At 41.8% G+C, this 17,782-nt stretch overlaps 1 protein-coding gene across 4 annotated transcripts in view; it reads left to right on the top strand.

The window, feature by feature from the left end:
• The window catches only part of LOC114644085 (uncharacterized), a 113,319-nt gene that overhangs the window by 27,950 nt on the left and 67,587 nt on the right, over positions 1-17,782 (top strand). For all 4 annotated transcript variants that reach the window (XM_051935543.1, XM_028792329.2, XM_028792330.2 and 1 more), the window contains 2 exons: positions 13,304-13,328; positions 15,335-15,382. In XM_051935543.1, coding sequence (XP_051791503.1) covers positions 13,304-13,328; positions 15,335-15,382 — 73 coding nt within the window. The remainder of the gene's footprint in view (positions 1-13,303; positions 13,329-15,334; positions 15,383-17,782) is intronic.

Here is a 17,782-nt window from a genome sequence, read left to right as displayed (position 1 = left end):
AACTCAGATCATGACGACCCTTCTACATCGGAGCAAGAATGCACATCGCACTTTTGCCATCACTGTACTTTGTATATGTACACAGGAAGCTCTGCAGTCTACTTGCGACTTTACGCTGCACTAAACAGGCATATTACTGTTGGTATTAAGGAGCCCCAGTCTCGTTTCTTGACACCCTTTTGTTGAAGGTCCTTAGCGTTGTGTGTCAGTGAGAGGATGTGCAGCATTGTTCATAGTGGCACTCAATCTGGTCTTCATTCTCTCCAGAAGGGGTCCAGAGAGCATCCCATAATTGACCCTTCCCTTTTAATAATACAGTAATCCCTCACTTATCGCGGGAGATAGGTTCCAAGGCCAACCGCGATAACTGAATTTCCGCGAAGTAGGGACACCATATTTATTTAATTATTTAGCGTGTATTTGGACGTTTTTAAACCCTCCCTGTATTGTTTACAACCCACCCTTTACTCTATTAATAACAGGGACAACTGCTAAGCTAAATAAGAAATCGGTAGATAAGTTTACACTTACTGTATAACGATGTACACGTAGCTATATATGACGTTCTGATGGTGATGAATATGCTGCGCAGTAAAAATGATGACTATGAAGGTGATAATCCCCTGAATGCAGTAGCAAGAGCACGTTAATGCTGAATGAGTGAGATGAGACTTCCTGGTTAATGCAGCACTCCGTCGCTGAGCCAATCAGCAGCACACAGGAACTTAACTGCGTGCTCTGATTGGGTAGCTTCTCAGCCATCCGCCAATAGCATCTCTTGTATGAAATCAACTGGGCAAACCAACTGAGGAAGCAAATACCAGAAGTAAAAAGACCCATTGTCCACAGAAACCCGCGAAGCAGCGAAAAATCCGCGTTATATATTTAGATATGCTTACATATAAAATCCGCGAAGTTGTGAATCCGCGAAAAGTGAACCGCGAAGTAGCGAGGGATTACTGTATTCAAAAGCAATGTTATTTACCTATTTACCTTTATTTATTTACTTACTTCCTACAGCCTAAAGTCACAAGTAAAGTGCAGAGGGCATGCTCAAAAAATACGTGTAATGCCACGAAAAGTGACTGCTGACTCTTCAGTGTGCAACCAATGGTACGAGAATGCAGTTAGACTTTTTTTTTGGGGCGCATACATCGTCCAGATCTAAACACTAGCGTGTAGAGTCGCTTGCATTCTACATCTGAGCATTGCTTTCGAATATTATTTACCCATTTATCTTTATTTATTTACTTACTTCCTACAACGTAAAGTCTCAAGTAGACTGCAGAGCTTCCCATGTACATATATAAAGTACAGTGATGGCAAAAGTGCGATGTGCATTCTTGCTCCGATGTAGAAGGGTCGTCATGATCTGAGTTTACCTCTGTTATAGTTTGTCTTTATGTGAAAACAGCAGTGTCAGATGTGGTGGGGGTGTTTGGGCTCGTGAACGCGGCTGAGATAATAAAACTGAATAATAATAATAAAAAAAAAGCTAACCTTTACAAGTATCATAAATTACACCAGCTGTTATAGACTGAAATCAAATGTATATTTATATTCTAAAATAGTAAGAATAAGAGCAGTTCACTTCTCAAAATGGAGTGATACAGGATCGAACTTGTGACCTTTTGATTACCAGTCAGGAGTTGATACCACTGCACCACGGAGGTAGTCGATGTAAATGCGTGTCAATGTCGAATGCTAAAGCGGCTTTTTTTTCTGCAGTTATATTTTTGAATAAAAGCGCTCTTGTTCTGTTATATTTGTACCTTTTGTGAAAGTGGTTCTTTGATATTTGGACATCAGGCTTCACACATTATACACTTCCTGTCTACATACATTATATAGTTTATGCCAACATTTTGTCATTTACTACTAAAATATGAAAAACGTTTCTGTTTTAACAATGTGTTTACACAGATTATTGTAGAAACGGAACACACATGAAATGCGTGTGATCCAAATAACAATCTATTATTTCCACTCTAAAACTCCACTTCACTCGCAGATAATCAATCAAGGCATAAGCTGGGAGAAGTTCATGCACGTTCTAAGTTGGTGGTGGGGGGGGGGTGGAATAGCCGGCTGCTTGTGTTTATCGGCACATTTACAGGACAAAAGATGCTGGCGGAGAGGTGCGAACGGATTTAAGAAGCGATTAAAGGTGGGACGGATCTATGAGTTTTTTCGTAAGCTGTGGTAATTCTAGTGTTAACGACCGTCCTTGATGAACTCTCTCTGCCTTTGTCCTGGTAGAGCGCCAGAAATACTGCACCACAGATTAGTAACGCATAATAATTCAAACAAAAGGCGAGAGCATGTAATCAAAAGGAAAAGGAAGAAAGGAAACATCATAATACGCATTTGATTATTAGATTCGATACATTTTATTAATCCCAACGGGAGATTCACATCTGTACATCAACAGAAATATGAGGGACGTTCAGAAAGTTTCGGCACTTTTTTTAAACTTTATTTCTTAATAATTTCAAAAACAAATGACATCACCTTTCTACACAGTCACCTTCCTTTGCGATGCAATTTTCCCAGTCACATACCACTCTCAGACCCAACCAATCACTACTCCTCCTCCTGCCTTCACCATTTCCAACGAAAGTCCAGAAACATTTTGAACATCCCTCATATAAAAACAAGGACACAGACTCACGGGACAAATAATACAGCCATTCGATCAACCATCATCATCATCGGCAGAAGTAAAATGTACGCAACACATAAAAGTATTTTATTTCATGACCAGGTTATAGCAGTGGAAAGCCAGTTGAATACAAACCCCCCCTGCAATGTTTTAAATATCGTGTGAACTTCATGGCCGCCTGTTCTCCATCATTGTCCCCACATTTTTCACACATTCAGGCACAGCTTGTGTTGGGCTTCACCGACATTTGTTGATGCTTGAGCCTCGGTTGCTTGCGAACTCCATTTTGGTGAGACAGACCATTTGAATTAGATGGTCAGTTCCAGATTTATGTCTTCATGGATGTTGTCTGTGCTTTTTTAATTTTTGTATTTATTTGCAAGCTTGTATCGGAGACAGGAGATGGCAGGACTTGTGAGTTTCTCCGACTTTTGAAAGCAACAAGCTTGCCAGTATGGTGCAGGCCCTTTTGTTGTGTTCCTTCCACATATCTGTAGTTCTGGCAATGGCGGTGTATTCCAGTGACTTGTCACTGAGCCGTTCGTGTTGCCTTCTGTCCTTTTGTCTTTTGGTTTGCCGTGTCACTGGCCGTCTTACAGTTGGAGTTGGACTACATCAGCACCCCCATTCCCAAAGTTCACACGCGTGTCTATTCAGAGCTACCACTGCTACTGATGTCGAAGAAAGGCCTAATTGAGTGAAAGTGTCGACAAGCTTGGGTTTGATTTGAATCTTAGAACATCTGAACAATCTGGACAAGAAGGGGCCATTCAGCCCAACAAGGCTGTGAGTGTCATGTGACTGGGAAAATTGCATGGCAAAGGAAGGTGACAATTTAGAAAGGTGATGTCATTTGCTTTTGAAAATCTTAATAAACAGGGTTAAAAAAAAAAGTCCAGACACTTTTTCAACGTCCTTCGTAACATCAAGTCAAGTTTTGAAGGTGTCCCTAAAGTCCTGCTGTCTACCACACTGCTTTGTCGCTTATTCCAAGTATCTGTTTCTCTGTGTAAAGAAAAACTTACTAATGTTTGTGTGAAATTTCCCTTTCACAAGTTTCCAACTGTGTCCCCATGTTCTTGATGAACTCATTTTAAAGTCACCGTCTCGATCCACTGAAGTAATTCCCTTCATCATTTTAAACACTTCAATCAGGTCTCCTGTTTATCTTTTTTTGCTTCAACTGAAAGGGCTCAGCTCTTTTAATCTTTCTTCATGATTTGTCCCCTGTAGCTCTAGAATGAGCCTAGTTGATCTTCTGTGGACCTTTTCTAGTGCTGCTGTGTCCTTTTTGTAGCCTGGAGGCCAAAACTGCACACAGGACTCCAGATGAGGCCTCACCAGAACCTCCTGTGACTTGTACTCCACACGTCATGGCATTATATAACCTGACATTCTGTTAGCCGCCTTAATGACTTCTGAACTCTTTCTAGAAATTGATAGTGTAGAGTCCACTACAACTCCTTCTTGTAAGGTGTGCTCTCAATTTTTAGACATTAATCCACATATCTTGGTATCATCTGCAAATCTAACCAGCTTGTTACTTCTATTCCTATCTAAATCATTTCTATATATTAAAAAGAGCAGCGACCCCAGCACTGCCCCATGCTGGACACCACTCATAACATCAGCCAATTCTGATGAGGTTCCTTGCACGGTCACCCTCTGACTCCTGCGTCTGAGCCAATTCTGCACCCATCTCCAAACATCACCCTGAACTTGCCATGTGCTCCTCAATCTTCTCCTTAATAATTTGTTCCATTAATTTTTCCTGTGATTCACGTTAAGCTTACGGGCCTATAGTTGCTTGGATCTGCCCTGTCCCCCTTTTTATATAACTGGATGATATTTGCCATTTTCCCCAGTGCGCAGTGACTTCCTAAAAATGTGCGTCAAGGGCTTATATCTAAACTCTCTAGCCTTCTTAAGAACTCAAGGGTAAATATTATCTGGTCCCGGTGGTTTCTTTGATTTCAGCCTCTCATGCACAATGGTACTTTTCTGTGTGACAAGTAATACAGATAGAACTTTATTTGTCCCCAGGGGAAAAGTTGGATTTTTGCAGAATCTCTTCAAATAAATTTATAGATAGATAGACAGACAGACACACAATTTGGTCTGAACAAAGAAGAAAATTCAAAAGACAGAAAACGTCTGACTTAGCAGTGCCAGTCCCAGTGAGGCACTAAACAGGCATATTACTGTTGGTATTAAGGAGCCCCAGTCTCGTTTCTTGACACCGCTTTGTTGAAGGTCCTTAGTGTTGTGTGTCAGTGAGAGGATGTGCAGCATTGTTCATAGTGGCACTCAGTCTGCTCTTCATGCTCTCCAGAAGGGATCCAGAGAGCATCCCATAATTGACCCTTCCCTTTTAATTAGCTTGTTGACACGGTGGGCCTCTCTTGAAGTGATGTCACACTTCACACGGGCCATCACAGAGTTGTGAAGGGCATCACTTCCCACATTAAGGGAACTCAGTCTACTAAGGAAGAAGTTCCTGCTCTGCCCTTTTTTATCCAGTTTCTCTGTGTTCCAAGACCAGTCCAGCTAGTTATTAATGTGGACCCTCAAGTACTTGTAGAAGTGGACCACTTCTACATCCCCTCCCTGAGCAGTGACCAAACATAGAGGCTTTTTGGTGCAGTGAAACTCAATAACCAGTTCCTTTGTTTTGCCAATGTTAAGTTGCATACAATTCTTTCTGTGCAAGAAACAAGTTCCCCCCAGACTCCTCTTCTCTGTCTTGTACCCCTTTATCAATACGCCCCATAAATGCAGAATCATCTGAGAATTTCTGCAAGTGACCTGACCTGCAGTGATATTTATAGCCTGAGGTGTACAGGGTTAAGACAAAAGGAGACGACACTCTTCATGGAGGAGCTCCAGTGTTGCTCACACAGTCCCGGAGTCTCACAAATTGTGGTCTGCCCATCAGAGTCCTTCGTCCAGGACACCACAGGCTCATCAACCTGAAGATCTGAGTTTACCCTTTAAAAGGGATGGCTGAATGGTCACTCTATAGTCAAAAAACCTCCTCACAGTGCAGCCAGCTGTGTCCAGGTGAGAATACGCCTTATGGAGCAGATTAATAGTTGCATCCTCCACTCCAATCCGACTGGTAAACTGAAGTAGGTCTAAGTGGTCTACCACAAGAGGACTCAACTCCTGTAGCCCAGGACCAGCCTCTCAAAGGTCTTTATGTTGTGAGACATCAGTGCCACTGGTCTGTAGTCATTAAGTGAAGAGGCACCTGCCTTCTTTGGACTGGCACAATGCAGAATACACTTCCTCAAACCTTAGCGACAGATTGAACAGGTGACACAGGACACCACAAAGTTGGTGAGTACCGGACTTGAGGACTGACTCCATTGGGTTCTGTGCCTTTTCTTGTATGTTGCTTCCTCAGTTGTGTCTTCACTTCATTTTTAGTTATGGACAGATTGATAAATGCATCCTCCACTTCAGTGTTTTTCCCATATAGAAACTGCAGTGGGCCCAGGTGGTCTACCACAGGAGGACTCCTATAGTGCAGGACCAGTCGCTTCAAAGGTCTTCGTGATGCGAGGTGTAAAGCGCCAGTGGTCTGTAGTCATGAGGTAAAGAAGTAAGGAAGAAATTCACACACTAGATCACTGGAATTCCCCAGTTTAGGCAAAAAAACACAGGCAGGAGAAAGTGTCGGTCATCTTTCTTTATCTAAATCTTGTAAGAGGCAACACATCATATCTTATTAGCAAGTGCTACAAAGGAGAAGAGCGTCCTCTCTGCTCTGTTTATACAATTCATTGATTTAGATCACAATTCCAAGGAATTCATTAAATAATTGGAAAACTTTTAACATGATTGGCTACAGCCAATAGTACTCACCAGTGTGGTAAATTGCCTTGACAGACAGACACACACGTGACACACAAGTCCCACAAGCACACGCTTTTGTTTCTCTTTTGTGTCTACACAGCACCGTGCACAGTCACCAACAATCACAGCTCAGTGCTTTTCTCTCTTTTCCTTTTCTGTCCATCTTTCTTCTTCTCTGCTGCCTCTGCTCCTCTCCTCACAGTCTTTGTCCTCCACCTCTTAACTCTGGCTCTTCGAATGGAGTGAGCATCCTCTTTTATATTGCTCCAGGATGTCCTCCATGTGGTCCCTGACGAACTTCTTGCAGCACTTTCTGGTGTGGTGGAAGTGCTGCAGTCCAGGGCTTTGGAATGGTCCAGGCGCCCCCTGGTGGTGGCCACAGGCCCCAACAGGATTGAGCTTTCAAGCTCCAATCCCATGGCCCCAATTCAAACCAATGGGGGCTGCCCCCTCGTGTCCCGGAGGAGGTATTGTCTCTCTCCCGGTCCTTCCATCCTCCAGGCGTCTGCCACACAGGACATGACCAACATTGATGCCTTAAATAACCACAGTTAAGCCAGTCCACTAGGCTAATTGATAGTCCTGTTCATTTTAGGAGTACGTGACTTTTTAAATGTGAGATTTTTCTCCTTGTTCTTTTTTCACATGGTTTGTTAATCAGTGGTCTAATATTTTTATAATCCGTGCTGGATACATCGACAGGAAACTTAGCCTAAGTGTTACTATACAACAATGATTATGCCTTACATATGACCTTTCCTTTCGTCTTCATTTATGTTTTGCTATCAAGATACTAAAATTCATTTATCACAGTGAATAATAAAGTAACAGCTTCATCCTTTAAGCATAAGCTCAGAAGATAAAATATGAAAACTCGAGCACAAACTCGGCAGATAATAAAGTTGGGCTTCTTTTAACAATTACCTGATCACCTGCTAGGTGCAATTTGAACCAGAGTGCAAATTCAACTCTTACACAGGAACAGTGCAGGGTGTTTTCCACAGTTTGGGACTTAACACAGGAGCCTATAATTGTGATTTCAATTTGTGTGAAGCCTTGCCATATATTTAAAGAGAACCATTTTAAATTCAGGCTAACGTGCTAATCTGCTCACAGGAAATGACTTGTTCTTATTCAATATTATCTCCAGTTTTATGGAACCTCTTTTATACATTTGGGAGTGAGAGGTATGGATCAGTAATGTCAAGTACCATGTCATGTGTTCTTTGGTCAAGTTGTTCCCTTGCAGTCACCAGAATAGCCGAGAAGTAGAGGATTTCACTCTCTATGCTTCTGCCTACGCCTTTGGAGAATTCAGTGTGTTCTTTGTTGGCGGGGTGTCATGGCAGTGCCATGGAGGTTTACAATGCATTGACTCGCTCATGTGAGGTACTTCCCAATGACCCTTCTTTTTGATTGCTTTATAATGCATCTCACACTTGCCACACATGTATAGCTTCCATAGAAATCTTTTTATTCTTCCTTAATTCCCAAAAACAAAATAGCAAACTGTTGTATATCAATAAACAGACATGAGAGAAAGGACCCAGCCTGAGCCAAGAGGAGTAAATGTTCCTCGGAAGAGCAGGGTAAGAGGAGCAAAGTGAAAATTAGTGTCTGGTAACCAAACACAGTCAGAATGGCAGCTGCAAACTGAGCTTTAGCAATTGAGCAGCGGTGTTACACATTTCAATTGGGGGCACCATTAGTCCATGATACGTCCGAAAAGTATGCAGACACTCCCCCAAATTATTCAGTCACACCTCAGGGGTCAGTACTGGGGACACTGTTTTTAGTAAATATAAAGGATTTGGATAGGACTGTGAACAACAAGCTGGGTGGTCTGGTACATAATGTAGAATAATCACAAAGGCACTTGGGCAGCACACAGGCGTGGGCAGATTTGTGGCCGATGAAGTTTATTGGCTTTAAATGTCAAGCATTACACTTGGGAAGTAAAAATGTCACGGATGAACAGTGTCAATGACAGACAAATGAAAACAAAAGAAAAAGGTTTGGGGCAGCCACCTGTATAATATTTCTGGCTGCAAATGGATAAATTAGTTGTACAGATGTGTACTGATTTGAGTCCAACACACAACTGATTTGAGATTGTCAAGATGGCGGTTTTAAAGGCAAGCAGAGGAAGTGACATCATCCATTGGTCCAGGACAGGTGGTGATGTCATCAATGGGGCAGGACAGGAAGTTATGTCATCATGGTCAGGTGGAATTTCCCATAACTGTTCTGCAGAGAAGTGAGATAAAGAGTGAGTGTCCTCTGCCACCCCCTGGCCTGGTGTGGAATTACTCTCATTCAGGCCCTTTAGCTGCCTCCCATGAGCACGTGTGTGTGACAACACACAATGGGAGGTCTGAAAATCAAAAGTCCACCATATGAGAAGGATTAAGAAGTCACAGGGGGCTTGACACAATCAACTGCCAGACCGTGTTCAGAAGCCATTAAGAAAGCTAACAGAATGTGAGGTTATATAGCGCCTTGATGTGATGTGTCATGAAGTCCATGGAGGTTATACTTGATGGAATACTCCACCTAAAAATTATTTTTATCTGTCATTTGCTTCATGTACTTTTTACTGGTTGTGCTCTCATGTTTTCCTTAAAGTATATAAGAGAAATTCTCATAAACAAGATTGCTTGGTGACCAACAGTGGCAAATGTTGTGAAAAATGTCCATGGGGAAAAAAAAAAATTTGCGTTACTAGTATCACACAATCCATACGTCTTTTTACAGTTGCTGACTCAAAACGTGTCAAGCAATTTCTGTTTTGCTAAAATATTGTTAAACTAGCCAACCCGCGGCGTAACATACGCCGCATAATTATGTATTGATGGGTGAACACTTGCTGAACGACACAGTTGTCCAAATGGGGTGGGTTTGTGGATACCACAGTGAGTGAATGAAAAGATGGACCTCTGGAGAGAGCAACATACAATTGTCCGTGACTGAAAGCGGGATCGTCTGTGACGATGGAGGCCATGCTGGTGAAAGTTACTTCGTCGGTAGGGATAAGTTTCAGCACTTGTTCATTAAGGTGTAGCGAGTCTTCGGTGTTGACGCTTAATAGCTTGCGTACTGAGTTGTTCCGGAGTCACACTTGAGAAACACTTTTTAAATGTCTTGTAAGCACAGGGAAAAAAATTAACATGTGAAACATCCGTAATGTAATAAGCCACCAAGAAAAGTAACATTGCAACAATGCACGCTACGATCCGATCGCTGTAAACAGAAGTGAAAACAAAATTGAGGCCGGTGCATTCTTTAACTGCCTTGTAGCACAATGGTAGTGCTACTGTTTTGCAGTAAGGAGACTGTGGAAGATTTTGGGTTCGCTTCCCGGTTTCTCCCTGTGTGGATAGCGCTTTGAATACTGAAAACACCAATCAATCAATGTAATGAAGTATTATTATTCTTATGCGTCCAGCGCTCTCTCTCTCGTGTACCTGTATGCGTGTGTGTCGCTCGCTCTCTCTCGCTCGCTGCACGTGTTCCTGCAGGCATACCAGTAAGTGAATGAAAAGATGGAACTCTGGAGAGAGCAACATACAACTGTCCGTGACTGAAAACTGGTTTTGGCAGATACATTCACATCTTTTTGAAAGTTTGGCCCTGTGCCTTATCAATTGTCATCGCAAAGGCAAATCTAACAGGAAATTGTCTTCGTATTAAAGTAAAAGGCAAATTATCCGCGACAAACTGTTTTACACGCTGCATACCAACCCGCGGAGTAGTATACGCCGCATAATCATGTTTTTTTAAGCAGAGGGAAAAAATGAACATTTGCAAAATCCGTAACGCCGCTTTCAGTAAGTACAATGCACACGCGTTTAATTTGTAAGCCACTTTTTGCCAGCCGCCTTTTCTGGTTTGGGCTGCTTTTGCAGGGTTACCGCTTGTGCATATTAAATCTTGAAATCCTTCTAGTAACTAATTAACTAACTAACACCCACCCACCCAGCTTGTAAGAAAAAAATGTGCCCGTTCTTTCATCATTTTGTTGCAGCCTATCAAAGACTTGGTGATCATGTTTTCTAGAGTCAATATACAGTTGAACCTCGGTTCACGACCATAATTCGTTCCAAAACTCTGGTCGTAAACCAAAGCAATTTCCCCCATAGGATTCTATGTAAATACAATTAATCCATTCCAGACCATACGAACTGTATGTAAATATATTTTTTTAAAGATTTTTAAGCACAAATATAGTTAATCATTACACCATAGAATGCACAGTGTAATAGTAAAAACATTGAATAACACTGACACAAACACCCAGGCTCCCTGCTCAGCTGCCCCCCCCCTCTCTCTCTCTCTCTCTCTCAGCAGCACGCGAGCCCGCTCTCTCTCTCTCTGTAACATTGCAGCAGTTGTATAAATACTTTTTTTAAATGAGTTTTAAGCACAGGGGAAAAAAGAACATTTGAACAAATCCGAACTTTATTTAAAAGCCAACCAAGATAGTAACATTGCAGGAGTTCACCATTTTTAATCAGGCGACTGACAGTAGTGGAGTCAGGCACAGAGAAGGTCGGCTGCTGAGAAAGCGTCTCGACTGTCGTAGGGCGGTGAAGCAGGTGAGACGCTAATGAAAAAGAGGCACGGGGCTTATTGGTTTTTAAAGACTGCTTCCTTCATTGTGTTTTAACCTCAGTTTTAAAGGATTGCACGGCTCTCTCTGTCGCGCTGCCTGTGTGTGCGCGGCTCTCTCTCTCTCGGGCTGCCTGTGTGTGAACCAAGGTTCCACTGAGGTTGACTAATAAAAAGTCAACGTGGCTCAGAGCTGCATATGGAGTGTGGCACAGACAAACAGAAATGACGGCATGTTTTCCGAGGTGTCGCGTCCGAGTTGGTGGGCATGGCTCTGCGAGTTGTCGTCGTATCCAATGGGCTTAGAGTTGGTGGGCGTGGCTCCTTCCTGCGTGCGCCATGGGTGTCTTACTGGTCGGCGGCTTAGTGAATCCACGCCCCTTCCGGCGTGCTTTCCATGGGTGGCTACTTGTCTTCCGGCTTAGTGAATTATATATATAGATAGTTACTTCCTAAATGATCAGGATCTAATGTAAACTCTAAAGACTCATGGGAAGGACTTTTTGACTTGAAGACCCTCCACTCCCTGTCATTTGGTGATCTCCCCTGACCTGCGTTGGCAGTAGAATGAGTCCTACTGAAGAACCTGGTCACTTTACCCACAAGTCCGCTCTGCTAGATGTGCCCCCGGTCAACTGTAAGTTGTTTAAATTCCTTCAAGGGTTCCTAGGCACCTCTACCCTTCTTTATGAAGGACTTTGGGGGGCTCCTTGAATCTCGACATGGCCATAACACACACTTCAGCAACAAAGAGCAAACCAAATGGCATGCTCGAGATTTAAATAAATGGACAGGTTCAGACCAGATCCTCTCTGTCTTAACACATTGGCACACTGGGCAGTTGCCCGGGGGCTCCACGCTGTATGGTTTACCAATTGAGTACCATTTATATGTTGAAATATTTGTGTTTTTCATGGCTCCTATTATATTGTTCAAACATTTGTGTTGATTAATCTTTGCTGTACAGCATTTTTTTAATGTTTAAATTTTGATTTTGTTAGAAGTACCAATACAATAAATTCATGTTTAATTGTACCAACCATTCTATTCCTGTGAGTGGTTGTGAAGGTGTGGGCCCCAGTGCATTGCTTTGCCCGGGGGGCTATAATGCTGATGATATTCTACTACTTTGCACCTGATTCTAATCTGAGGGGGTGATAAATGGAGGGGTGCGCCTTATTTTCTGCATTTGGAATCTGCATTTATGTTTATTTAAATGAATGTATAATAGTCTGCAAGATGTAAATTTTGCCTGATGTTTGTTATATCACTTTTATCGCTACTGTTTTTAAACGAAGATCAAACCTTGATATGTCCACATACTGTATTTCATGGGGTATACTTTTTCATATGACTGTATGTTCATTTAGTTACCCTCAGACCACCTTCATGAAAACTTCCTGCTACAAACTAGCCAACGTACTCAGCATTGTCTGGGTTTAAATAAACTTGGGGGGTGGACAGTCTTTTAGAAATTCAACATGGCTAAGCACAACCCACAATGAGATAAAAAAGGACAAAAGATGTAACCCAGTGAGACAGGACAATTGTTATTCTGGTTAACTGTTGTTTGTGAAGATTTAGATGAGTTCCAGCATTGCCTAGCAGAAACCTTTGTTTGTGCTGAGGGTAAGATTCTCCCATTAGCCCCGCTGCATGATGGGAATTGTAGTCCCCTTATCATTGCCTGTTTTCACGTTGCTCCCCTGCCATTATGACCTCTCTCTCCCTGATACGCCATATAGAAGATATTTTAAGTTGGACCAATGGCAAAGCACCATGCACATTTTCATGGAAATCGGTTCACCCATTTCTGTGTAATTGGCAAACAAACAAGCAGACAGAGAAATGGCTTCCTCTTTTATATTTTTATTTTTGGTATGCTTTGTTAATCCCAAAGGGAAATTGTCTTTTCATGTGACCTGTACACAGTCAGCCATTGTTCAGCAACCTGGAGCCATTTTCAGGATAAAGGCCTTCCTTAAGGAATAGGACCCTACTGGCAGAAACAGCGCAGATCCTTAGCCTGAGAGCCACGACTTCACATTTAATTTGTAAATCAGTGATGGTCAGCTGTGGAGATGCTTCTTGCTTGCCTTGTATTTCAGTTGTTTGTTTTCTTCATTCTTTCTTTTTCTTTTTTTTTTCTTTTTGGTGTACCTTGCTGATGAGCAGACCATGAAGACCCTTTCCACTCAAGGTGAGTTTGCACAGACATGTCCATAGCACAAGTCAAACTGAAAATGAACTGAATTGAAGGAATTCTGAGTGAGCCAAACTCTGCATTCATTTCATGTTGGAGAACACAGAGACATGACTTGTGGTGATGCTTTTGCTGTTTCCACTTGTGACGTGAGATATAGAAGAAGATATGTGCAGCCATATACCGGTGCATCTCAATAAATTAGAATATCATCGAAAAGTTTATTTATTTCAGTAATTCAATTCAAAAAGTGAAACTCATATATTATATAGACTGCTTACTCACAGAGTGATGTATTGCAAGTGGGTTTTTTTCTTTTCATTTTGCTGATTGTACCTTATAGCTAATAAAAACCCAAAATTCAGTATCTCACAAAATTAGAATTTTGTGAAAAAGTTCAATATTGTAGACACCTTGTGTCCTACTCTAAAACACCTGCAAAGGTGTCCTGAGCCTTTAAATGGACTCTCAGTCTGGTTCAGTAGGCCACACAATCAGACTGCTGACTTGACAGTTGTCCAGAAGACAGCCATTGACACCCTCCACCACAAAAGGTCCTTGGTAAAGAAGCTGGCTGTTCACAGAGTGCTGTATGCAAGCAGATTAATGGAGAGTTGAGTGGAAGGAAAAAATGGGGCAAAAAAGGAGCTCAAGCAACAGGGATAAGTGCAGCCTTGAGCGGAGAGGATTGTGACGCACAGCCCATTCAAGAATTTGGGTTACAACTGTCACAGCATTCCTTGTGTTAAAGAGAAAATGTCAGAAGCGTCTTACCTGGGCTAAGGAGAAAGTGGACTGGACTGTTGCTCAGTGGTCGATCGTTCTCTTTTCAGGTGAAAGTGAATTTTACATTTCATTTGGAACTCAAGGTCCCAGAGTCTGGAAGAAGAGTTGACAGGAATCCACAGAATCCAAGTTGCTTGAGCTGCAGTGAGAAGTTTCCACAGTCAGTGATGATTTGGGGGAGCCATGTCGTCTGCTGGTGTTGGTCCACTGTGTGTTATCAAGTCCAAAGTCAGGAGTACTTCATGCTTCCCTCTGCTGACAAGCTTTATGGAGATGCTGATTTCGTTTTCCAGCAGGACTTGGCACCTGCCTACACTGCCAAAAGTACCAATACTTGGTTTAATAACCATGGTGTGTATCACTGGGCTTGACTGGCCAGCAATCTCGCCTGACCTAAACTCCATAGAGAATCTCAAGAGGAAGATGAGAGACACCAGAGCCAACGATGCAGATGAGCTGAAGGCCGTGATCAAAGCATCCTGGGCTTCCAGAAGACCTCGGCAGTGCCACAGGCTGATCACCTCCATGCCACACCACATTGGCGCAGTCATTCATGCCAAAGGAGCCCCAACCAAGAGAGTGCCTACATCAACATACTTTTCAGTAAGCCACCATTTCTGTATTAAAAATCATTTTTATTGGTCTTATGTAATATTCTAATTTTCTTAGATACTGAATTTTGAGTTTTGTTTACCTGTAGGCCATAATCAGCAAAATGAAAAGAAATGTAAATGCTTGAAATATCACTCTGTGCGTATAGAATCTGTGAAATATATGAACTCCACTTGTTGAATTGACTTACTGAAATAAGTTATCTGTTTGATGATATTCTAATTTATTGAGATGCGCCTGTACAGTGTTGTGTGTGACTAAGCAATTCCAGGAGGCACTGGACAGCCACGTGGCACGCTGACCTGTAAAAGGGTCAGAATCCAATGATAAAAGAAAGGGAAAAGGTCTGAACATGAGGCAGGAATGCACAAAGTTTTCAAAATGACAGAGGAAAATAAACAACAAAAAGGTAAAATATTAAAATCCCCAAATTACAGGGGAGCTTCCTGTTGCATTTCAAGCAGAGAAAATTTGAGTGGCAGTAGACGCAGAAATGAAGGGCCAGGGCTTAGTGTTGGAGGCAAAAGGAAGACGACATGTAGACAGAAGGCTTGAAATGGTGAAGCAAATGAGTCTAACTGTTCTGGGGGTCTCTTTCTTCACAGGTGCCCTCCTGTACATTCTGAAGTACAAAGCTAAAACCCCAGTGCTTGGTAAGTTGTCATATTTTTATGAATTGTATTTTTCTCTCTGTGTTTCCAGATGTCTGCAGTTTGTTTTTTAACTGGTGTAACAGGTAACTTGTCTTGTGCCTTGGTAAACAAGCAGAGACCACTAACCCCATTAAGCTCACATGTCTCAGTATAACATCCAGATACTTTTTAAAAGTTGTAAATTTTCCACTTCGACTGTGTAACCCCATTCATTTGCTGCAGATTTCCCACTACTCTCTGTGTGGTGAAGTGCATTATTTGGGTTCTGTACTCCCTCTTAGTGTTTGGCAGGTAACTGGAAGAATTCTGATGAATCGGTTTAATCGATGCCTTTGTAAATTTTGAAGGCCTGCGTGAGGTCCCTACATAGCCTTCTCTGCCCAGGACTGAACAATTCACTTGGCCTGTTTGTCCATTACTCTAAGGGTGCACTTGGTCGCTCATCTCCCTGCATTGTCCCAGAGTTGCTGTACCAATTTCATCATGTGGTGGCCATAAAAAGCGCAGAATGCCCTGCAGTGATGTGCAGGACTTATCTTGATTTGATTTTAACATTCTACACAGTGTTACCACAAGTTTTGTTTCCTGAAGGTCATGTGACCCATGTTGTATTTTTTCCAGTTTCCTTCATTAAAGTTCATTTTCCCAGTTGTCAAATTTGCCCACAAGTGTTTTTTTTTTTTTTTTTGCAGTTTCCTTATCATTTACTGTCCTTCCAGTTTTAGTGTCATCTGTGAATCTGACAAGTTTGAAAGTTCTTTGAGACGGCTTTGACTATTAATTATAAATATTAGGAAATCCAAAGATCAGTGAGCAGGGACTCCTCTGCTAACCTCGCCCTCTCATTGATGACTTCTTACTCACACCCTTTGTCTCCAGCTATTGAACTACCTTTATATCTTCCTTTTTAAGCATCTCATTTGTGTTTGTTAATGTTCAGCGTGGTACTTTATTAAAGGCTCTTTGGTGAATTTTGTTGTGTGATTTGCTTTTTCAACTTCTAAATTTGCCTGTTCTAAAACATCTAAGATATTAGTTTGGCTCTTTGACCTTGCGCTGATGACTGTATTAAATGCTATTTTCATACAAGTCGCCTCCTAGTTTATTTCTGACTATAGCGTCTGTAGTTTTACCAGGCACAAAAGGAAAGTTTATTTGTCAATGGTGAATACCAAAACAGCCAAGTTTGGTTTTTCATAAAGTTTTCCAAAATTGTCCATAAAATTAACGTTCGCATGCGATTTTACATCGTGATTTTTAAAGTGAAATGCTCCAAAGTAAGGCTTAGTTGTTTTTACAGTTTTCTTTTTTTTTGGGGGGGTGGGCTGGAAAATAAGAAATATTTCCTCTTAAGGGCTTCACTGAAAGTGCCGTTTCCCTCTCGGCTGTCCTCCAGCGCCACTCCAACTTTCCATTTACAGCTCCCCTCCTTAATGTTTGGGGGCAAAGACTCGTTTTTTTTCTTGCTGTCCCTCTTTGTTCCACAGTTTAAAATTACAAATCATACGATTTAGGCGTGGTACTTAAAATGCACTTTGCAGATTTTCGTTTAAGGGGATTTGCAGACATTTTGGATGTGGCATGTACCAATGACAATACTTTTTTCTGCACTTCAGTAACCTGCTTGTTCACAGAAATCTGATTTCATAAACGCCATGTAAACCCTCAACTCTGAATAGAGAAACACACAATGGGTTATTGGCCTCTCAGAAGCCTGATTGTCAGGGGTAGATTTCTCTCCAAATGATAGGATTTTGTGGTCATGTAAACCCTTAATTGGGTTGTTGTTAAGGATTTTGTATTCTGCACATGTATTTGTTTTGCACACATTTTCAGCAGCCTCAAGCAAAAAGCGTCCACTAAATAGAATTCCAAAGGCAAATGTCTGGGTGATAACTTTATTCCTTATTGTAGCTGAAATAATCCGTCTCAATGTTTCTGAAATCTCAAAATTTGTGTTGAGCTGAATGCGCAGTGCAAAACTCTGCAACACAATCCCGAGAGTAGTGGGGTAACACATGAGAAGTAATGTGCGTTACATAGTGCGATTTAAAGCAAAGAGTAAACTAACTCAGTACGTTATCTTACTGAAGTAAAAGCCCCTGCACTGCTGTTATTTTTCCAGTAGCTTTGGGTGTAAAGCAAGAAGCACACACAACAGTTTGCTGCTCCTTTTCAGGGTTCAACCACACAGGCAAGCATAAAAGAGTGTTCTGTGTACAATCCGCTAACAGAAACTCATAAATAAAGTGCCAGGTTGACTAAAGTTATTGATTAAACACCAGAATGTTACCACCGGCGTCATTCTTATTTTCTGATTCATGGTAGCCAATGATAACATTTATCCTTTCTTTTTTGAGCAGATTAATGTAAATGAGGATTACTAAAAAACTGGACTTC

This window comes from Erpetoichthys calabaricus, chromosome 1 (genome assembly GCF_900747795.2).
Source record: "Erpetoichthys calabaricus chromosome 1, fErpCal1.3, whole genome shotgun sequence".
NCBI classification, from domain to species: Eukaryota; Metazoa; Chordata; class Cladistia; order Polypteriformes; family Polypteridae; genus Erpetoichthys; species Erpetoichthys calabaricus.
Note: the sequence above shows the minus strand (reverse complement) of the source record. Positions and strands in the feature narration are given on the sequence as shown.